The sequence below is a fragment of the Paroedura picta genome, chromosome 2 (assembly GCF_049243985.1).
Source record: "Paroedura picta isolate Pp20150507F chromosome 2, Ppicta_v3.0, whole genome shotgun sequence".
Lineage (NCBI taxonomy): Eukaryota > Metazoa > Chordata > Lepidosauria > Squamata > Gekkonidae > Paroedura > Paroedura picta.
Window position 1 is genome coordinate 174,938,265 of NC_135370.1, and position 18,561 is coordinate 174,956,825.

General features: G+C 49.5%; 1 protein-coding gene across 1 annotated transcript in view; it reads right to left on the reverse strand.

Annotated features, from left to right (window-relative positions):
* Window positions 1–18,561, reverse strand: part of LOC143830829 (protein kinase C eta type) — a 107,983-nt gene that overhangs the window by 23,091 nt on the left and 66,331 nt on the right. The window contains exon 10 of the mRNA XM_077323901.1: window positions 10,850–11,004. Within this exon, the coding sequence (XP_077180016.1) occupies window positions 10,850–11,004 (155 nt within the window). The remainder of the gene's footprint in view (window positions 1–10,849; window positions 11,005–18,561) is intronic.

An 18,561-nucleotide genomic window follows, 5' to 3' on the forward strand; every position in this document is an offset into this window, starting at 1 on the left:
TAAAGCTTCATTTTCCTGAATTCGTGCTTCTGTGGAGCCCACCCTCCCAAGAAGCCCTTTTCTCCAAGGGAGATGACCTCTGCTGACTGGAGATCAGCTGTAATTCCCAGGGATCCCCAGATCCCTGCTTTAGAAGAAGAAGAAGAGTTGGTTCTTATATGCCGCTTTTCCCTACCCGAAGGAGGCTCAAAGCGGCTTACAGTCGCCTTCCCATTCCTCTCCCCACAACAGACACCCTGTGAGGGAGGGGAGGCTGAGAGAGCCCTGATATCACTGCCCGGTCAGAACAGTTTTATCAGTGCCCTGATGAGCCCAAGGTCACCCAGCTGGTTGCATGTGGGGGAGCGCAAAATCGAACCCGGCATGCCAGATTAGAAGTCAGCACTCCTAACCACTACACCAGCCCAGTTAGTAGGGGGGGGGGGGAACCCATAGGACTGAATAGGTTCAATTACCAAACATGCAGAGGATAAGACCAAGGGCCAAACTACAAAAGACGTTTCTGACAGATCCAGGAAAGGACACGCAGTAATGGGTTTAAATTACAAGTACAACGATATAGGCTAGATATCAGGAAAAAAAAATTCACAGAGTAGTTCAGCAGTGGAATAGGCTGCCTAAGGAGGTGGTGAGCTCCCCCTCACTGGCAGTCTTCAAGCAAAGGTTGGAGACACACTTTTCTTGGATGCTTTAGGATGCTCAGGGCTGATCCTGCGTTGAGCAGGGGGTTGGACTAGATGGCCTGCATGGCCCCTTCCAACTCTATGATGCTATGATTCTATCCTCAGTGGAACAGGCTTCCTCGGGAGGTGGTGAGTTCTCCTTCCTTTGAAGTTTTGAAGCAGAGGCTAGAGAGCCATCTGACATGAATGCTGATTTTATTAACTTAGGCAGGTTGTGAGTGGGTGGGCAGAAGGAGTCGTGTCTGAGCTCGGCTCTTGCGGCCCTTTCTTGCATGCCCAGGGAAATGCCGATGTTTCCTCCAGGCTACTCAGGGATTCTGGTTTTTTGGGGGAGGTGTATCATCTGGGCATGGAACTGGGGTCACTGAGGTTGGGCAGGTGTTTGTGAGTGTCCTGCATAGTGCAGGAGGTAGGACTAAATGACCCTGGAGGTCCCTTCCAACTCTATGATTCTATGATTCTGAATGTTATGTTGGGTTATGCTATATGCCGCAGGGTCGCTTCCAACTTATGGTGACCCTATGAATGAAGGAGCCCCCAAATGGCCAATCACTGACAGCCTTAGAATCATAGAATCATAGAGTTGGAAGGGACCACACAGGCCACCTAGTCCAACCCCCTGCTCAACGCAGGATCAGCCCAAAGCATCCTAAAGCATCCAGGAAAAGTGTGTATCCAGCCTTTGCTTGAAGACTGCCAGTGAGGGGCAGCTCACCACCTCCTTAGGCAGCCTATTCCACTGCTGAACTACTCTGCTGAACTGTGAAAACTTTTTCCTGATATCTAGCCTATATCGTTGTAGTTTAAACCCATTACTGTGTTTCCTTTCCTCTGCAGCCAACGGGAACAGCCTCCTGCCCTCCTCCAAGTGACAACCTTTCAAATACTTAAAGAGGGTTATCATGTCCCCTTGCTCCGGTCTTGCCGTAGCTTCCTTGATGGAGTCCATCTGCCTCATTTGTGGTCTTCTTTTCCTGCTGCCTTCCACTTTTCAAGGCATCGTCATCTTTTCCAGGGAGTCTGGTCTTCTCAGAATGTGACCAAAGCAAGATGGCCTCCATTTAGTCATTCTGGTTCCTAGGAAGAATTCAGCCTTGATTGGATCCAGAACCCATTGACTGATCGACAAAATGCTCTCTCATCTCCACATTTCCAGAGCATCGGCTTTCTTCTTGTCAGCTGTCTTCATTGACCCATATGGAATAGAGGAAGCCTAGGGTGTGACCAATGTTGATCTCGGTTGCCAAGGACACATTCATACAAGTAAAGATCTTTCCTAGCTTCTTCATGGCTTGACCTTCCCAGTCTCAGTCTCCTTCAGAATTCTCGGTTGCATTCTCCCTTTGGCTTGACGATAGTGCCAAGGAAACGACAAGATGTCCTAGTCCCACTGTAGACTGCATTGGTCAGACTTCACCAGGAGTCCTGTGTGCAGTTTTGGAGGCCTCACTTCAAACAGGGCTATCCAGACACTGCTTGAAGAACAACAGTGAGGGGGAACTCCCCACCTCCTTAGGCAGCCCCTTCCCCTGCTGAACTAGACTCATAGAATCCTAGAGTGGGAAGGGGCCATGAAGGCCATCTAGTCCCACCTCCTGCTCAGTGCAGGATCAGCCTCAAGCATCCAGGAGAAGGATCTGTCCAGCCGCTGCTTGAAGACCACGAATGAGGGGGAGCTCCCCACCTCCTTAGGCAGCCCCTTCCCCTGCTGAACTAGACTCACAGAATCCTAGAGTGGGAAGGGGCCATGAAGGCCATCTAGTCCCACCCCCTGCTCAGTGCAGGATCAGCCTGAAGCATCCAGGAGAAGGATCTGTCCAGCTGCTGCTTGAAGACCACCAGTGAGGGGGAGCTCCCCACCTCCTTAGGCAGCCCCTTTCACTGCTGAACTAGACTCACAGAATCCTGGAGTGGGAAGGGGCCATCCAGGCCATCCAGTCCCACCCCTTGCTCAGTGCAGGATCAGCCTCAAGCATCCAGGAGAAGGATCTGTCCAGCCCCTGCTTGAAGACCACCAGTGAGGGGGAGCTCCCCACCTCCTTAGGCAGCCCCTTCCACTGCTGAACTAGACTCCTAGAATCCTAGAGTGGGAAGGGGCCACCCAGGCCATCCAGTCCCACCCCCTGCTCAAGGCAGGATCAGCCTCCAGCATCCAGGAAAAAGATCTGTCATCCTGTCCTCTCTCCTATTCTCCAGGCTGAACATTCCCAGGTCCCTCAGCCTTTCCGCCTAGGGCTTAGTCCCCAGGCCTCGGATCATCCTCGTCACTCTCCTCTGCCCCTTCTCCATTTTGTCCATGTCCTTTTTGAAGGGAGGCCTCCAGAAGTGAAGAGTGCCGGACTAGTATTTGTGAGATCCAGGTTCGAATTCCCCATTGTGCCATGCAAGCTTGCTGGGTGACTTGGGGGTGTTGTGAGGATAACGTGGAAAGAGAGGAGAAAGGGGTGAACCTAACCCAGAGCTGGCAACCCTACATCCTCCCCAGGCGCCATCCCCAAATCTTCAGAAGCTTCTCTGGGAACCCAATCCACTCATCGTCCACTGGTGGCTGAGGGTGGGGGGGGAGGGGCACTAATTGGCATCCCTGCACAATTGATTGATTCTTCTCAATTTCCAGCTTTCTTTCTCCCCCCCGTCCCCGTCCCCCACCTTTTTCTTTGTGGGTAAGTGTGTAATCATTTCCTGCTTGCCACTGATGAGAGCCAGAGTGGCAGCCTCTAATCTGGCGAGCCAGGTTTGATTCCCCGCTCCTCCACGTGCAGCCAGCTCGGTAACCTTGAGCGTGTCACAGTCCTGTTAGAGCGATCTCAGTCCCACCTACTTCACAGGCTGCCCATCGTGGGAGAGGAAGGCTGGGCGATTTTAAGCTGCTTTGAGACTCATGAGGCCTACTGGGTGACCTTGAGCCAGTCACAGTTCTCTCAGGGCTCTCTCAGCCCCACCTCCCTCGCAGGGTGTCTGTTGTGGGGAGAGGAAGGGAAAGGTGCTTATAAGCCGCTTTGAGATTCCTTGGAGTAGTGAAAAGCGGGGTATAAAGACCAACTCTTCTTCTATTCCAGTTTAGTTCCCAGTAAGCATGCATCATTCCAGCTGTTGCCAGATGTTTCCAGCACAGCAAAAGTCTGAAATGTCAGCAACAAAGGCAACTGCTCTTTTCCTGCAAGAAATCAGCTGTTCAAAAAAAAAAAAAGGATTCCCCTGTTTCGTTCTCATGGCTTGCCTTCGAACGACTTTGGCCTGAGTGGAAAAACTCCTGCCTTCGAAAGCTGGGTTATGTAAGCCGCCCTCGAAATGTCAGGGGCTGCCAGCTCAAATGTCAGGCTTATGAACCTGTCGCTATAGAAAACCTATAAAAGCCCCGAGCCTGGCTGGATTTTGCCAGGTCGTATAATAAACCCAAGAGGGAGAGATCTTGTAAAACCAACAAGAGAGAAGGGATATCCATTCAAGGAAATGACCGCAGAGATAAGTTCCATGTTGGCCCCGCAGAATGGGAACGCTCAGCAGACAAATAAGCTTCTCTTCGGGCAACCTCCGGCCAAGATGCAGTCGTTATACCTGCTTAGATTTCCCAGCTCCGGTGGAAGCAGAGACTTGAGTTATCTTGACCCTCCTTCCTCTCCCCTCTAATAGGAGGGATGGGTGTGTGGGGGTGGTGGTATTCCGCCATGTTGTCTGTGCCAATGTGATTTTGCATCCGCTGCAATTTTGTGTCCTTTTAATCAGATTTTGGTATTGATCAGATTTTTTATTGGACGATTGTAACCGGCCATGAGCCGGCTTTGAGTGTGGCGGGGAATAAATCAAATACATCAAATAAATCAAATGATAATGTTGATAATAGGGAGATTTGGGGATGGAACCTGGGATTTCTCCAGGAATTTCCCAAGGCACACCTGGTGGCCCTTCATGACGTCCCCTGGAGAAGCAACTTTATGTTCTGGTTGCATCCTCACCAGTTTGGTATCCTCACCAGTTTGGAGAGCCAGTTTGGTGTAGTGGTTAGGAGTGCGGACTTCTAATCTGGCATGCCAGGTTCGATTCTGGGCTTCCCCACATGCAACCAGCTGGGTGACCTTCGGCTCGCCACGGTGCTGATAAAACTGTTCTGACTGAGCAGGAATATCAGGGCTCTCTCAGCCTCACCCACCCCACAGGGTGTCTGTTGTGGGGAGAGGAAAGGGAAGGCGACTGTAAGCCACTTTGAGCCTCCTTCAGGTAGAGAAAAGCGGCATATAAGAACCAACTCTTCTTCTTCTTCTTCTTCTTCTTCTTCTTCTTCTTCTTCTTCTTCTTCTTCTTCTTCTTCTTCTTCTTTCACCTTTGGCTTCCTCACTACCATGTTCCGAAAGACACACAGACTTTTCTTAGTGCTGTGGCTTTAATTGTAAGCCACCTCAATAGGGTTGCCAGGTTGTTCCTGGTAACCGACAGGGATTGGGGGGTGGGTTACGAGGAGAGAGAGGAAGGCCTGAGCAATCTGGAAGAAGAATCACAGAGTTGGAAGTGACCACTAAGGTCATCTAGGCCAACCCCCTGAACAATGCAAGAAACTCACAACTTGGTTTTTATACCCCACTTTCTACCACCCAAAGGAGTCTCAAAAGTGGCTTACAATCTCCTCTCCCCACAACAGACACTCTGTGAGGTCACTGGGGCTGAGAGAGCTCTGAGACTGTTTCTGCACCAGTGATACCGTTGGATTTGCATTTTTGAAAGGGTCAGCTTTTCTGCCTATTTCTACACTTGCTTCTTCAGGTGGAGTCCCGAATCACCCCCTCACTTGCCCAGCAGCAAAGGAACCTCTAGGAAACCCGATTTCATCTTTTCAAGCGGGGTCTAATTCAGGGCTGCCCCACACCCGCCATTTCCAGCCATTTGGGAACGCCCCCTTCCTCATCGTCTTATGCTGGCAGGGGCTTCTGGGAATTGTAGTCCATGGACATCTGGAGGGCCGCAGTTTCACTACCCCTGATATAAGGTCACATCACTCAATTAACACATTTAAAAGATATATGCAAAATTCATTAACTCCCACTCATTTAGAAAACCTTCAAGAAACCATTTAGAAAGACTTCAAGAAACCCCAGGGTGTCCCAAAACCCTGACTGAAAAAGCCTGCACTCAAAGGCCTCTTGAGCCAAAGTGGGTGTCTGAAGAGACATCTGAAAATAAAGACATTTATTATAATAATAGCTTTATTCATATAGCCTGCCCTTTCCAGCTGGCTCAGGGTGAGTAGCAACAGGAAGTATAGAAGTTATTAACTTACATGGATAAACCATTTTTTAATAAATGCTTTAAATGAACATATATTAGTTAAATTAGAAGATCAAATGGTCTCTTTTAAACTTTACAAAGGGGGGGATCAATTTCTGTTGGACGGGCTGGCGCTTTATGGATGGAGCACGGCTTTTTTGGGAAGGGGGGCCAGCGTTTCTGCGGGGTTAATTTCCTGGCCTTGGCCATAGGCCTGTCGGAAGAGCTCTGCCTTGCAGGGTTTCCGGAACTGTTGAAGGTCCTGGAGGGCCCTGATCTCTCCAGGGAGAGCGTTCCACCAGGTTTGGGGCCAGAACCGAAAAGGCCCTGCCCCTGGTTGAGGTCAGTTTTACTTCTTTCAGGCTACGGATCCTGAGTAAGTGCTGTTCACTGGATCGTAGTGCTCTTTGGGGATGGGGGGTGTAGCAGAAGGGGCTTTTACAGGGTTATGGTTCCCCCTTTCAAAGAAGAAGAAGGAGAAGGAGAAGGAGAAGGAGAAGGAGAAGAAGAAGAAGAAGAAGAAGAAGAAGAAGAAGAAGAAGAAGAAGAAGAAGAAGAAGAGTTGGTTCTTATATGCCGCATTTCCCTACCCGAAGGAGGCTCAAAGCGGCTTCCAGTCGCCTTCCCTTTCCTCTCCCCACAACAGACACTCTGTGAGGGAGGTGAGGCTGAGAGAGCTCTGACAGAGCTGCTCGGTCAGAACAGTTTTATCAGTGCTGTGGTGCGCCTAAGGTCACCCAGCTGGCTGCATGTGGGGGAGCGCAGAATCGAACCTGGCTCGCCAGATTAGAAGTCCGCACTCCTAACCACTGCACCAAACTGGCTCTACTGACTTCAATGCACACGAAAGTGGGTAACCCTGTTTTGGACTGGACTGTTCTTGCAAGCCACAGTCTTGAGGAGAAGACATTAAAGACGGGGGAAAGTGCAGATAGTGTCCTTCGGAGCACTGACTGACAATGGCCACGGGGTTGTTGTTGTCACTGGGGGAAAAAATGCTGCTTGCATAATTCACTGGCTTTTTCTCTCCCTTGGAGCAGGGCACGGTTTGCGAGGGGAGAACTTTGGAGCAGAGCGCAGCTGAGGAAGTAAGCGGACATATTTCGGCCTTGCCGGAGGGGCCACAGGCCGGAGATGAGTGGCATTCTATTCATGTTTGCAGGCCGAAGATTATAGCAGAAGAGATGCCAACCTTTTCTCTTGTAAAACAGACTCTGGCTGGTACAAGGCTTAAAGGGGAACGTTTTATGTTAGGCAAAGGTCAAACCTCTGATATAGGTGGGCTCATTTAGGGAGGGACATTACTCCCAGGGAGTAAAGTCCATAGAGCATGGAATTCTCTTTTGGAATATGCAAGATCTGTCATGTGCATGATTCAGCAGCATATGAAGAACATCCTCCAGGGGGCATCAGAGACGTGGATTTAGCATAGTTTGATGAAGAACTGATTGGCTCATTTGGAGACTTCCTGCTCCTTGGAGCACACTTCCTGTCTGTTTTTCCCTCTAGAAGTCAGTTAGATCAGTGGTCCCCAAACCTTTTATCACCGGGGACCGGTCAATGCTTGACAATTTTACTGAGGCCCGGGGAGGGGGGGTAGTCTTTTCCCGTGGGACGTTGCCGCTGCCTGAGCCCCTGCTCCACTTGCTTTCCCGCTGGTGCCTCTGACTTCCCGCCGCCCACTGGGGGGCACTACCAGCAGCAGCTGCGCACTGCCACGCCGAGGGGGATCCCCAGCCATGGTGGCCACTGGAGAGCACCAAAGGTGAGCCACCAGCAGAGTGGCAGGGCAGCCCTCGAGGCAGCAGCCGGGGAGAGGATGAGGAAGAGCTGCGGCCCGGTACCGACTGATCTACGGACCGGTACCAGTCTGCAGACCGGGGGTTGGGGTCCACTGAGTTAGACGATTAGGACTATCTCCTCTCTTACTTGCAGAGTTTTTTCTCTTCTCAATAAAACTCTTTTATGACATAAGCAGCCGATGGTTTGCCCCTTCTTTGCATATTGAAACTCTGCCAACAGAGGGAAGGAAGTGGTGGTCTGTTACCGACAGACTCCACTCGCACTTCCTCTGCAAAATTTCCAGCCCCTCCCAGAGGGTTGCCCAGCTACTGTTTTGTCTCTCCTCTGGCCTTTCATGACTGTCATACCAAACTTGCAGGAAGCCACAGGAGGAGATCTGTGCAGCTTCCAGCATCACAACCACTTCTGTATTCTGAAGGGGGAAAGGACAAGGAGGGGAGGGGCTTCCCTCTTGAACGGAAAGAATCACTATTACTTTGAACAACGAAACTAGAATAGTGACGGGGTTGTAACTAATTGTCTGAAATAATGAAAGGGTATCTGGCGGTGGGTTAGCTCCATGGTCCTAGAATCATAGAGTTGGAAGGGGCCATACAGGCCATAGAATCATAGAATCATAGAGTTGGAAGGGGCAATACAGGCCATCTAGTCCAACCCCCTGCTCAACGTTGGATCAGCCCTAAGCATCCTAAAGAATAAGATCCCGGCATCCTATAAGATCCCGGCAACCAGCTGGTTCTAGATGCTTCCTACTTGCAAAAGACAAGGGAGCTAATAAAAAGATAGAGAGAGAAATATGATTGGTTAGTTATTATCTCTAGAGGAAAGAAACTGGCTGAATAAGGTGGAGACCCAACACATCTAAGGTCTATAGATGGGTGTTAGGCCCCTGGAATTTTGCAGACGTCCCCATAATAATAATAATAAATTAATAATTTTAAAAAATTAATCTTAACCAGCCCTTCTCCAAAGACTCAGGACGGGTCACACCATCTATAAGACAGGAGTGATATACCAATGGTCTTCCCAGTTGCAATGTATGGCTGTGAAAGTTGGACCATAAGGAAGGCCGAGCGTCAAAGAATTGAGGCTTTTGAACTCTGGTGCTGGAGAAGACTCTTGCGAGTCCCTTGGACTGCAAGGCGAACAAACCGGTCAGTCCTAGAGGAGATCAGCCCTGACTGCTCCTTAGAAGGCCAGATCCTGAAGATGAAACTCAAATACTTTGGCCACCTCATGAGAAGGAAGGACTCCCTGGAGAAGAGCCTAATGCTGGGAGCGATCGAGGGCAAAAGAAGAAGGGGACGACAGAGAATGAGGCGGCTGGATGGAGTCACTGAAGCAGTCGGTGCAAACTTAAATGGACTCCGGGGAATGGTAGAGGACAGGAAGGCCTAGAGGATCATTGTCCATGGGGTTGCGATGGGTCGGACACGACTTCACACCTAACAACAACAACCAATGTTTAATATGTTAACAGTGATTAGCCCAAGGTCACCCAGCTGGTTGCATGTGAGGGAGCGGGGAATCAAACCCGGCTCATCAGATTAGAAGTCCGTACTCCTAACCACTCACGTTGTCAGATTCAGTGGGGATCTACAGCTGTAAATCTCTGTATGTTGACTAGGATGTCAAGAAGGTCAAGAAAAAAATCTGAATATCAGGGAGATGAAAAATACCAGTATTGCTGGTTTTCCATGTTCCAAGGACCTGTTTGGTATTTGGATCAAGCCCCCCCCTCCCCCTCCAGGATCCTGATATAATTTTGCTGCATTATTCCCCCGTGGGAACCAGACACAAACCAACTCGCACAAAGAATACAACTGCAAGACCAACAAAGCCGAGTTCAAAGGACGGAATCAAAGCAAAACCAACACAGCAAGCCGATACTAAACCCAGGGAGACGCAGACATTGGGGGGAGGGGGGGGAGGACATCCCTGGGAAAGTTAAAATGCTGGCTCACGATATTCAGAGCCAATCCTGAATATTTCCAGGGCCCCATGTCCCTGTATCCCAGGAAATCCCAGTACCATCCAGATACCCAACTATATCTGGAAAATATGAATAAGATGTTTTTTTTTAATATGTAAAAGGGAGAATTTGGGAGAATATGTCTTTCCCCAATATGCTCGTGCCTCTGGAAGAAGTTGCATGAGACCTGGGGATTCCCTGGTTTTACGTCTCATCTCTAGGAGACAGACATCAGTTCCCCTGGAAAACATGGCTGCTTTGAAGGGTGATCTCAGAATCATAGAGTTAGAAAATACCTCCAGGGTCATCTAGTCCAACCCCCTGAAGAATGCAGGAAATTCACAACCACCTGCCTACCCAGCTCAATGCCCACATAATGCCTCCCCCAAAATCAGAATCCCTGGCCAATCTGGCCCAGAAGAAATTCGTCTCCTGATGCCAAAGTGGCCATCAACATTTCCCTGGGCATGCAAGAAAGGGCCACAAGAGCCAAGCACCGACACAATCCCTTCTGCGTATTCATATAAAATCGGTCTAAGTCCACAGAATCAGCATTTCTGTCAGGTATCTAGCCTCTTCTTAAAAACTTCCAAAGGAGGAACTTCCCCGGAGGGACGGACCAGAACCAATGGGATGAAATTAATTCAAAGGAAATTCCGTCTCAACCTCCGGAAGAAGTTCCTGACAGTCAGAGCGGTTCCTCAGTGGAAGAGGCTTCCACGGGAGGTGGTGGGTTCTCCATCTTTGGAGATTTCTAAACAGAGGCTGGAGAGCCATCTGACAGAGAGGCTGATTCTGTGAAGGTTCAAGGGGGTGGCAGGTGACAGTGGATGAGCGATAGGGTTGTGAGTGTCCTGCATAGTGCAGGGGTTGAACTAGATGACCCAGGAGGTCCCTTCTAACTCTATGATTCTAGGAGAACCCACCACTTCCCGAGGAAGCCTGTTCCACGGAGAAACTGCTCTAACTCTCATGAAATGGTTTCCCTTGAAGGCGCCTGTTAACGTGACAGCAGCGTCTCTGTGTAGAATGCAGCCTCACAAATCCATGATTGCCGGTTGGCTGTTTTGAGCTGCCGAGGCTGAGAATAATCGATCACAGGTCAGGAATCATGGATTTTGCACCCACTCACCTGTAAATGATGCCTTTCTCGTGGAGAAACATGAGAGCGGAAATGATTTCTGCGGCGTAGAACCGGGCCCGGGCTTCATCGAACCGACGGGATTTCTGAATGTGGAACATCAGGTCCCCTCCGTTCACAAACTCCATGACGAAGAAGAGGCGGTCCTATTAAAAAACAATGTTCTCTTTTAAAACAAATCCAAGTGCCGAAAACAGTCAAAGATGCAGAATACTATGAGTTGGCAAGCCTACATTCAATGTGCCTGATTCAACAGCATATATTGAATATCCTGCAGGGGGCATCATTGGAGATGTGTATTTAGCATAGTTAGATCAGGAACTTCCTGATGTTTTTCAAATCATTTCCTCCTGTGTCCAGATTGGCCCAGTTGGAGTCTTCCTGCTCCTTTGAACACACTTCTTCCCTATTTGCCTCCAGAAGAAAAATATTAGTCAGTTAGATTGTTAGGACTATCCCTCTCCTCTCTCGTTACAAAGTTGTTTCTGTTCTCAGGAAAGGTATTCATTCTTTAAGCAGCCGGTGCTCTGCTCCTTTGTATATTTAGACTGTCAACTGCAGGAAGCCGTATCCTGGACGACCCAGGCTACTCTGATTTCATCAGATCTAAGAAGCGAAGCAGGGTCGGTCCTGCTTAGTACTTGGATGGGAGACACCCAAGGGTCCCACAGAGGCAGGCAATAACACGTCTCGCCTGTTTGCCTCTTGCCAATGGGGATGCCTGAAGTCTGTTGTGACTTGATGGCCCCTGGATTCTCAACCAGGGGTTTGTGGCCCCCTCGGGGTCCATGGGAGTTCTCAAGGGAAGTCCATGGGAGCTGAAGTGGCATGGATTTTTTTGGGGGGGGGGGGTCTGGGCTGTCTTCTCAGCTCCTACTCTTCTTTCCAGCCTACATGAAGCAGAACTACCATAGTAGTAGTAAAGGCAGGCAGATGGAGCAAGAGGAGGGCTAAGATGACAGGCAGTGATGTCACTTCCGGGGGCGTGGCAGGAGATGTGGCCAGCTGATGCCACTTCAGGGACTCCTCGAAGTCTGAAAAATTATTTCAGGGGCTCCTCCATGGTCAAAATGTTGGTAAAGGCTGCATTACACACACATATAATAGTTATGAGGCTAACAGCCTAGTTATAGGCTGATTTTCCAAACGGTTTGCCATGCAACATAAACACTTGGTCAGCACGATGCAGGACCTTTAGCGGACAGACTGATGGTCTGATTCAGCATGAGGCAGCTTCATGTGTTGATGTGAGCAATATCTGGCCAAAGCAGGGCTTGGGGTTCATCAAGGCATGTAATTTGGAGAATCCCAGAAGAAGAAGAGCTGAGTTTTTATATCCCACTTTTCATTACCCAAAAGAGTCCCAAATTGGCTTACAAGCACCTGTTCCCTCCACTTCCCACCCTGCGAGATCGGTAGGGCTGAAGGAGCTCTAAGAGAACTGGTCCGCAAGAAGAGAACTGTGACTAGCCCAAGGCCACCCAGCTGGCTGCATGTGGACGAGAAGTGGGGAATCAAGCCAGGTTCTTCAGATTGAAGTATGCTGCACTTAACCACTTCACCCTACTGGGTATTCACGAGTGTGTTCTGAAACACACAAATCTGTGTATTCTGGGTTTCCCATTGTCCACAGTGCCAGTCAACTGATCCTGTCAGGTCACGGAGGCCAGCTATCCTGGGTGACCCATAAGGGCCGAGGGGAGATGCATCTGAACCAGAATCCATGTCTACGCTTGGCCACGATCCCTTGCCCTGGCTGGCGCATCTAAGAAGTGGCCAGGAGGAGCCAAGAGAAACAGTGACGTCTAAAGCTGGCGGCTTTACCAAGAAAAATCTCACTTGCACAACTGTTCTGGATCAGGGCCAAGCCAGACAGAGACGTGTTACTGTAAATGAGCCAAACGCTTTCAAAGAAATGAGAACCGACGTTGTGGGTTGCAGCAGGCTGGCTCTTGTCCAGATGTTTGGGCCAGATGGGCTGAGAAGATGGGACCGGATTGTTCCTCAGCGTTCCCCTTCGAGGCGGTTGCCGAGGAAATTGTAGAAGCAGGGTTGGGTGGAAGGACAAAAGCCACCAAGGTCCTGCACAGGGATCTGCTCAGGAGTAAATGCCCCCCTCATGTGCTTCAAGGCCGGGTTCAAAAGACCATTTCTCATCTCAGAACTGCCACGGGTCAAATTAGGAATGTCAACCTCCCAGGAAACCTGGTGAGATTTGTGGCTGCATGGGAATCGGTCCCCAAATCACGCCAAACGTTCAAACTGTTCCGCCAACTGTTCTTAATTCTCTTGCAAATGCAGTCAGTGTTTTTGTAATGGATCTCCTCGAAAATCTGCCGAAGTCCAAGGAAGGATAGCAAGGTAGAAATATACAAGGGAGGATGTGCACAGACAAGGGGGGGGGGAACATGTGGAGCAATAAACACTGTAATTTTCCGAAGGAAAAAAGTGACTGCATGAATGTAGCCTCATATTTCAACAGGAGGGCAATATGAAGCCGAGCAAGAAGAAACGTATCTTGTCTTCAATATCTGTAATAGTAATCATCAAACACAACCGGACTAGTATCCTCGATAACAGCTAGTTTCGTTGTTGAACTTCCTAAGTTGTATGTGCACGACCAATACATTCAGGCAGAGCTCAAAGTCTCTTGATTAACAGAAAAGAGGTCATTTGGAAACTTACAGGATTTATGGAGCCACACGGTTTTCCCTTGTGTGCAAAACTCCAAGGATGAGCATGATGTGGGAGACTCTGAAGAGCTGCGTGTGCTTATGATAGCTTCTGACCAGAACAAAACTTTGTGGGCTTTCCTCCAGTTGTCTATTCCCCCAAAAGTTTCAAGGTTTCTTTGTAGTAAGAGCCAAAAAGCGAGGAGGGCAATTGTGCCCCTTGATTTAAGTTGGAGACCAGATCCATGTAATCAGGTCTTTCCAAGCCAAGAACACAATTTTGGTTTCAGTATCCATCAGTACATGAGAGCCAGCTTGGTGTAGTGGTTAGGAGTGCGGACTTCTAATCTGGTGAGTCGGGTTTGATTCCCTGCTCCTCCTCCACATGCAGCCAGATGGGTGACCTTGGGCTCATCACAGGACTGATAAAGCTGTTCTGGCAGAGCATTTCTCCCAGGGCTCTCTCAGCCTCACCTCCCTCACAGGGTGTCAGTTGTGGGGAGAAGAAGGGAAGGCGACTGTAAGCCACTTTGAGACTCCTTCGTGTAGAGAAAGGTGGCATATAAGAACCAACTCTTCTTCTTCTTCTTCTTCTTCTTCTTCTTCTTCTTCTTCTTCTTCTTCTTCTTCTTCTTCTTCTTCTTCTTCTTCTGCATGGAGAAAGCATCTTCTTTGCAAAACAAACATTTCAGCTAGCACCCGTTGTGTCAGTGCTTTCCACGTGTTTAAATCAGATGGATCATAGAAGAATTATGAAAAGGAATAACCGGGGGGAAAGTTTTTATTATGCTATTATATTTGTACCATTACTGCTTTGAAGTGTCAATACAATCTCACTAGTGTGCGTTATCCTGCACTGTTCATTATGGGGGCGCACTGGGATATTCCTCTCCTTTTTTTGGCTAGTTTTAAGTCTACCTCCCCGTCTTTTGTGATATGCACGGAAGTAAAACTGGCCTCAAAGAGGTCCGTGATCCTGGCCTTGGCCTGGCGGAAGTCTCCACGTTCTCCCCAACCCTAACCCTAGTCCCTAATAATTTATCCCAGTCACTTGGCGTGGCTAAGCAGAGCCCTTGCGAAACCTATACGCGATTGCACAGGGAAAAAGCCTTGTCAGAATCCAAGGCAGAGATTCAAAAGAGGCTTTCGGCCGCCCATCCATTTGGAGGAATACAAATCCGGCTGAGGTTCTGTAAGGTCGCGGCTGCCGCCCGGCCTCAAATAACCTTTCCCGGGACTGAAAGGGAGCACGTGACTTGGGATCACGTGACTTGGCCGCCTGCTGGTTTGCCGGAAGCCCAGCAGGCAGACAGATGGGGCCTTCAGCGACTTTAGGCTTGCCTTGGCTGCCATCTAGTGGCCAAAGGTTGTAGGGGCAGGCCGAAGCTACACAGTTAAGGGAGGCCGAGGCCTTCCCGTGGGGTTCATAGAGTTGGAAGGGGCCATAGAGGCCATCTAGTCCAACCCCCTGCTCAATGCAGGATCAGCCCTAAGCATCCTAAAGCATCCAAGAAAAGTGTGTATCCAGCCTTTGCTTGAAGACTGCCAGTGAGGGGGAGCTCACAACCTCCTTAGGCAGCCTATTCCACTGCTGAACTACTCGGACTGAGAAATTTTTTCCCCTGATTTCTAGCCTATATCGTTGTCTCCTCACTTTAAGAAACAAATTGCCAAGCTTGGAAAGAGAGAGCAACCCCCATCCCTGTGTGTGGGCTGATCTTTAACTCTTTCTTGTATGAGTGCTTCTTGCATTACTTAGAGCAGGGGTCCTCAACCCCTGGTCTGCGGCCCGATACCGGGCCGCAAAGGCCACGGTACCGGGCCGCCAGCGGCCGCGCCTGCCTCCCCCCCTCCCGCAGTGAGAGGGGGGGAAGAGGCAGGCATGGCCGCCGGCATGCCAGGGACGCAAACGCGCACGCGCAGAGCTGTCGCACATGCGCGTTTGCGCCCCCTGCTGGCGAAAACGCACACGCACAGCAGCTCTGCGCATGCGCGTTAGCGCCACCTAGTGGCAAAAATGCGCATGCACGGCAACTGCGCGTGCACGTTTATGTGCAGCTACGGCGGCCGGGCCGTCAGCTCTCTTCCACCCTCGGAGGCGGTCCCCGACTACAAGAAGGTTGGGGACCACTAACTTAGAGGGCTTAATTTGAGTCCAAAGGCAGCTTTAAGACACACAAAGTTTTATTCAAGTTGGGAGCTGCATTAGGGGAAACAGTTTAGCTCAGATGGATTTTAGGCAGAACCAGACCTGAAAAGGTCTGCTATTGCTGGGAGCCAACCAATTAGCATGGGCTTGGCACAATGTCCATGTTGGAGGCGTGAGTGGGGGTGGGGGGAAGTAACTCCGAAATAGGCAAGGCCTCTGCACCTGGAGCAGAAGTGGAGAAAATCAACTCTTTGATGCTGCTGAATAAGTACTTTGACTCCAGAGCCAATCTTCAGCTGTGCCAATTGGAGAAAAAAACCTGAGCAACATCAGAGTGGAAATCAGGGTCAGGTGCAAATGGCTTTTTTTTTTAAACCAAGCCCAATGAGCTTGAATAGCCCAGTGCAGATAAGACACTGGGAGTTCATTTCAGCTAATCCCCTTTTACAATGAGAAGAGATAAGAACATAAAAAGAGACCTTGGATTCCATATAAGGCAGCCTCTGAGGCTGTCTTAAAAGGCTCCTACCCATTCTGACCTAGCAGCTTGATGTGTCTTCCTGCTGGTGATTAGGTTTAAACATCTGGCACCCGTGAGTCAGGAATTCTCCAGCCCTGCCAGAAATGCTGTTAGTCCTTAAGGTTCTACTGGGGATAAGGGCTGCTTGGGAAACTGGTCTGCAGGCCACTTAGACCCTGATGAGAACCCTGCCTAGCCATGCCTTTCCCTGGCTCCAGCCTCAGATTGCCAAGGATTTACAGATCCAGAGCTGGCAATAAGGGAGAGTATGAGGAAGTTTATTATCATTATCACTATCATTATTTATTGTCATCATCGTCATTCTTGTTGTTGATGATGATGATGATATGTTTGGATGTCTCTCCCTGCAAGTAGGGTTGGGACAGTTCACAACATTCATAAACATTGCTCATAAAATCGCAGTTAAAACATTATTTAAAGTCACAGTGCTCTCTTGTACTTCCTCAAGCTGCCCCTGGTTGAGGCCAGACGTGCTCCCTCCAGGCTGGGGACCACCAACATGTGGTGTTGTAAAAAAAGGTAAAGGTATCCCCTGTGCAAGCACCGAGTCATGTCTGACCCTTGGGGTGACGCCCTCTAGCGTTTTCTTGGCAGACTCAATACGGGATGGTTTGCCAGTGCCTTCCCCAGTCATTACCGTTTACCCCCCAGCAAGCAAGCTGGGTACTCATTTTACCGACCTCGGAAGGATGGAAGGCTGAGTCAACCTTGAGCCGGCTGCTGGGATCGAACTCCCAGCCTCATGGGCAGAGCTTTCAGACGGCTGCCTTACCACTCTGCGCCACAAGAGGCTCTACGTGGTGTTATAGAAGGTCTTAAAATTCTTCTGGCCGCATACTGAGAAAGGAGGCCCCTTAATATGCAGGGACAAGGGGATATGGAGGAAAACATGGACTACATCCCAGTGAAGCTGGTGCAAGCTCTCCATAGCTCTTTACTGAAGCATCAGTCATCAACAATGCAAATCAACTCCCACCCTGCAGCGTCAAGCTGCAGTCTCCCCCTTGAAGACTTCTTCTTGAATCATGGCAATGTTGACCTCCCGGAAGGATGAAATATTCCCCTACCCACCTCCCCCCTGGTATTCCGAATGTAAAAGGCTCTCTGGTGTCCACAGACTCTCTGGCTTGATTGCGTAAAGAGATAGATCTGAGCCTGAAGTGATTTGATGGCCTAACACCCCGTGGTGGAACAACAACATAGAAGCTTTGAGTAGCATTTCAATGGGGAACGGCAATTGAAAGCAGCTGGGAAGGTGGGAAGGTGAGGGGCTGTTCTACTCAGCATTGCAGAAAGATCAGCTTTTGAGGACACCAGATTTATTACGGAAGGGAGACACAGCCCTGATTTCTAATCTCGGACTAACATACAGGAATTATTATTTTTAACTGGGCCAAAGCTGACCACTACATGTATTTAATCACAGAATCACAGATTTAATTTATTTATTGTATGGCTTTTGTCTGTACTATAATAATTTAATTTAATTTATGAACTGCCCTCTCCATCAGGCCCGGGGTGGTGTGTACCCGACCGGAGATCTGAGGGTTATCTGGCGGAAAGGCAAGGGAAGTCTACAGGTTTTGCCTGGGAGGGAGGGACCAGAACCAATGGGATGAAATTATTTCAAAAGAAATTCCGTCTAAACCTCCGGAAGAAGTTCCTGACAGTTAGAGCGGTTCCTCAGTGGAACAGGCTTCCTCGGGAGGTGGTGGGTTCTCCATCTTTGGAGATTTTAAGACAGAGGCTGGAGAGCCATCTGACGGAGAGGCTGATTCTGTGAAGGTTCAAGGGGGTGGCAGGTGACAGTGGATGAGCAAGAGGGTTGGGAGTGTCCTGCATAGTGCAGGGGATTGGACTAGATGACGCAGGAAGTCCCATCCAACTCTATGATTCTATGATTCTAGTTGGTTTGCCAAGAAGAGTTGGTTTTATATCCTGCTTTTCACTACCCGAAGGAGTCTCAAAGCAGCTTACAGTCGCCTTCCCTTCCTCTCCCCAAAACAGACACCCTGTGAGGTAGGTGGGGCTGAGAGAGCTCGGGAAGAACTGCTTTGTAAGAACAGCTCTAATAGGACTGTGACTAGCCCAAGTTCACCCAGCTGGCTACATGCTTGTAAGCTGCTTTGGGACTCCTTTAGGTAGTGAAAAATTGGCAGCTCAGAATCCAGACTAGGACACATCCAGATAGTTTCCATATCCACAGGCTTTGCCTTCTAGTAATTGTCACCATGATGACACCGTTCGACCTATGCTCCAACAACCGCACTGGCTCCCAGTTAAATTCCGGATCAAGTTTAAGGTACTGGTACTCACCCACAAGGCCATCTGCAGTCTGGAT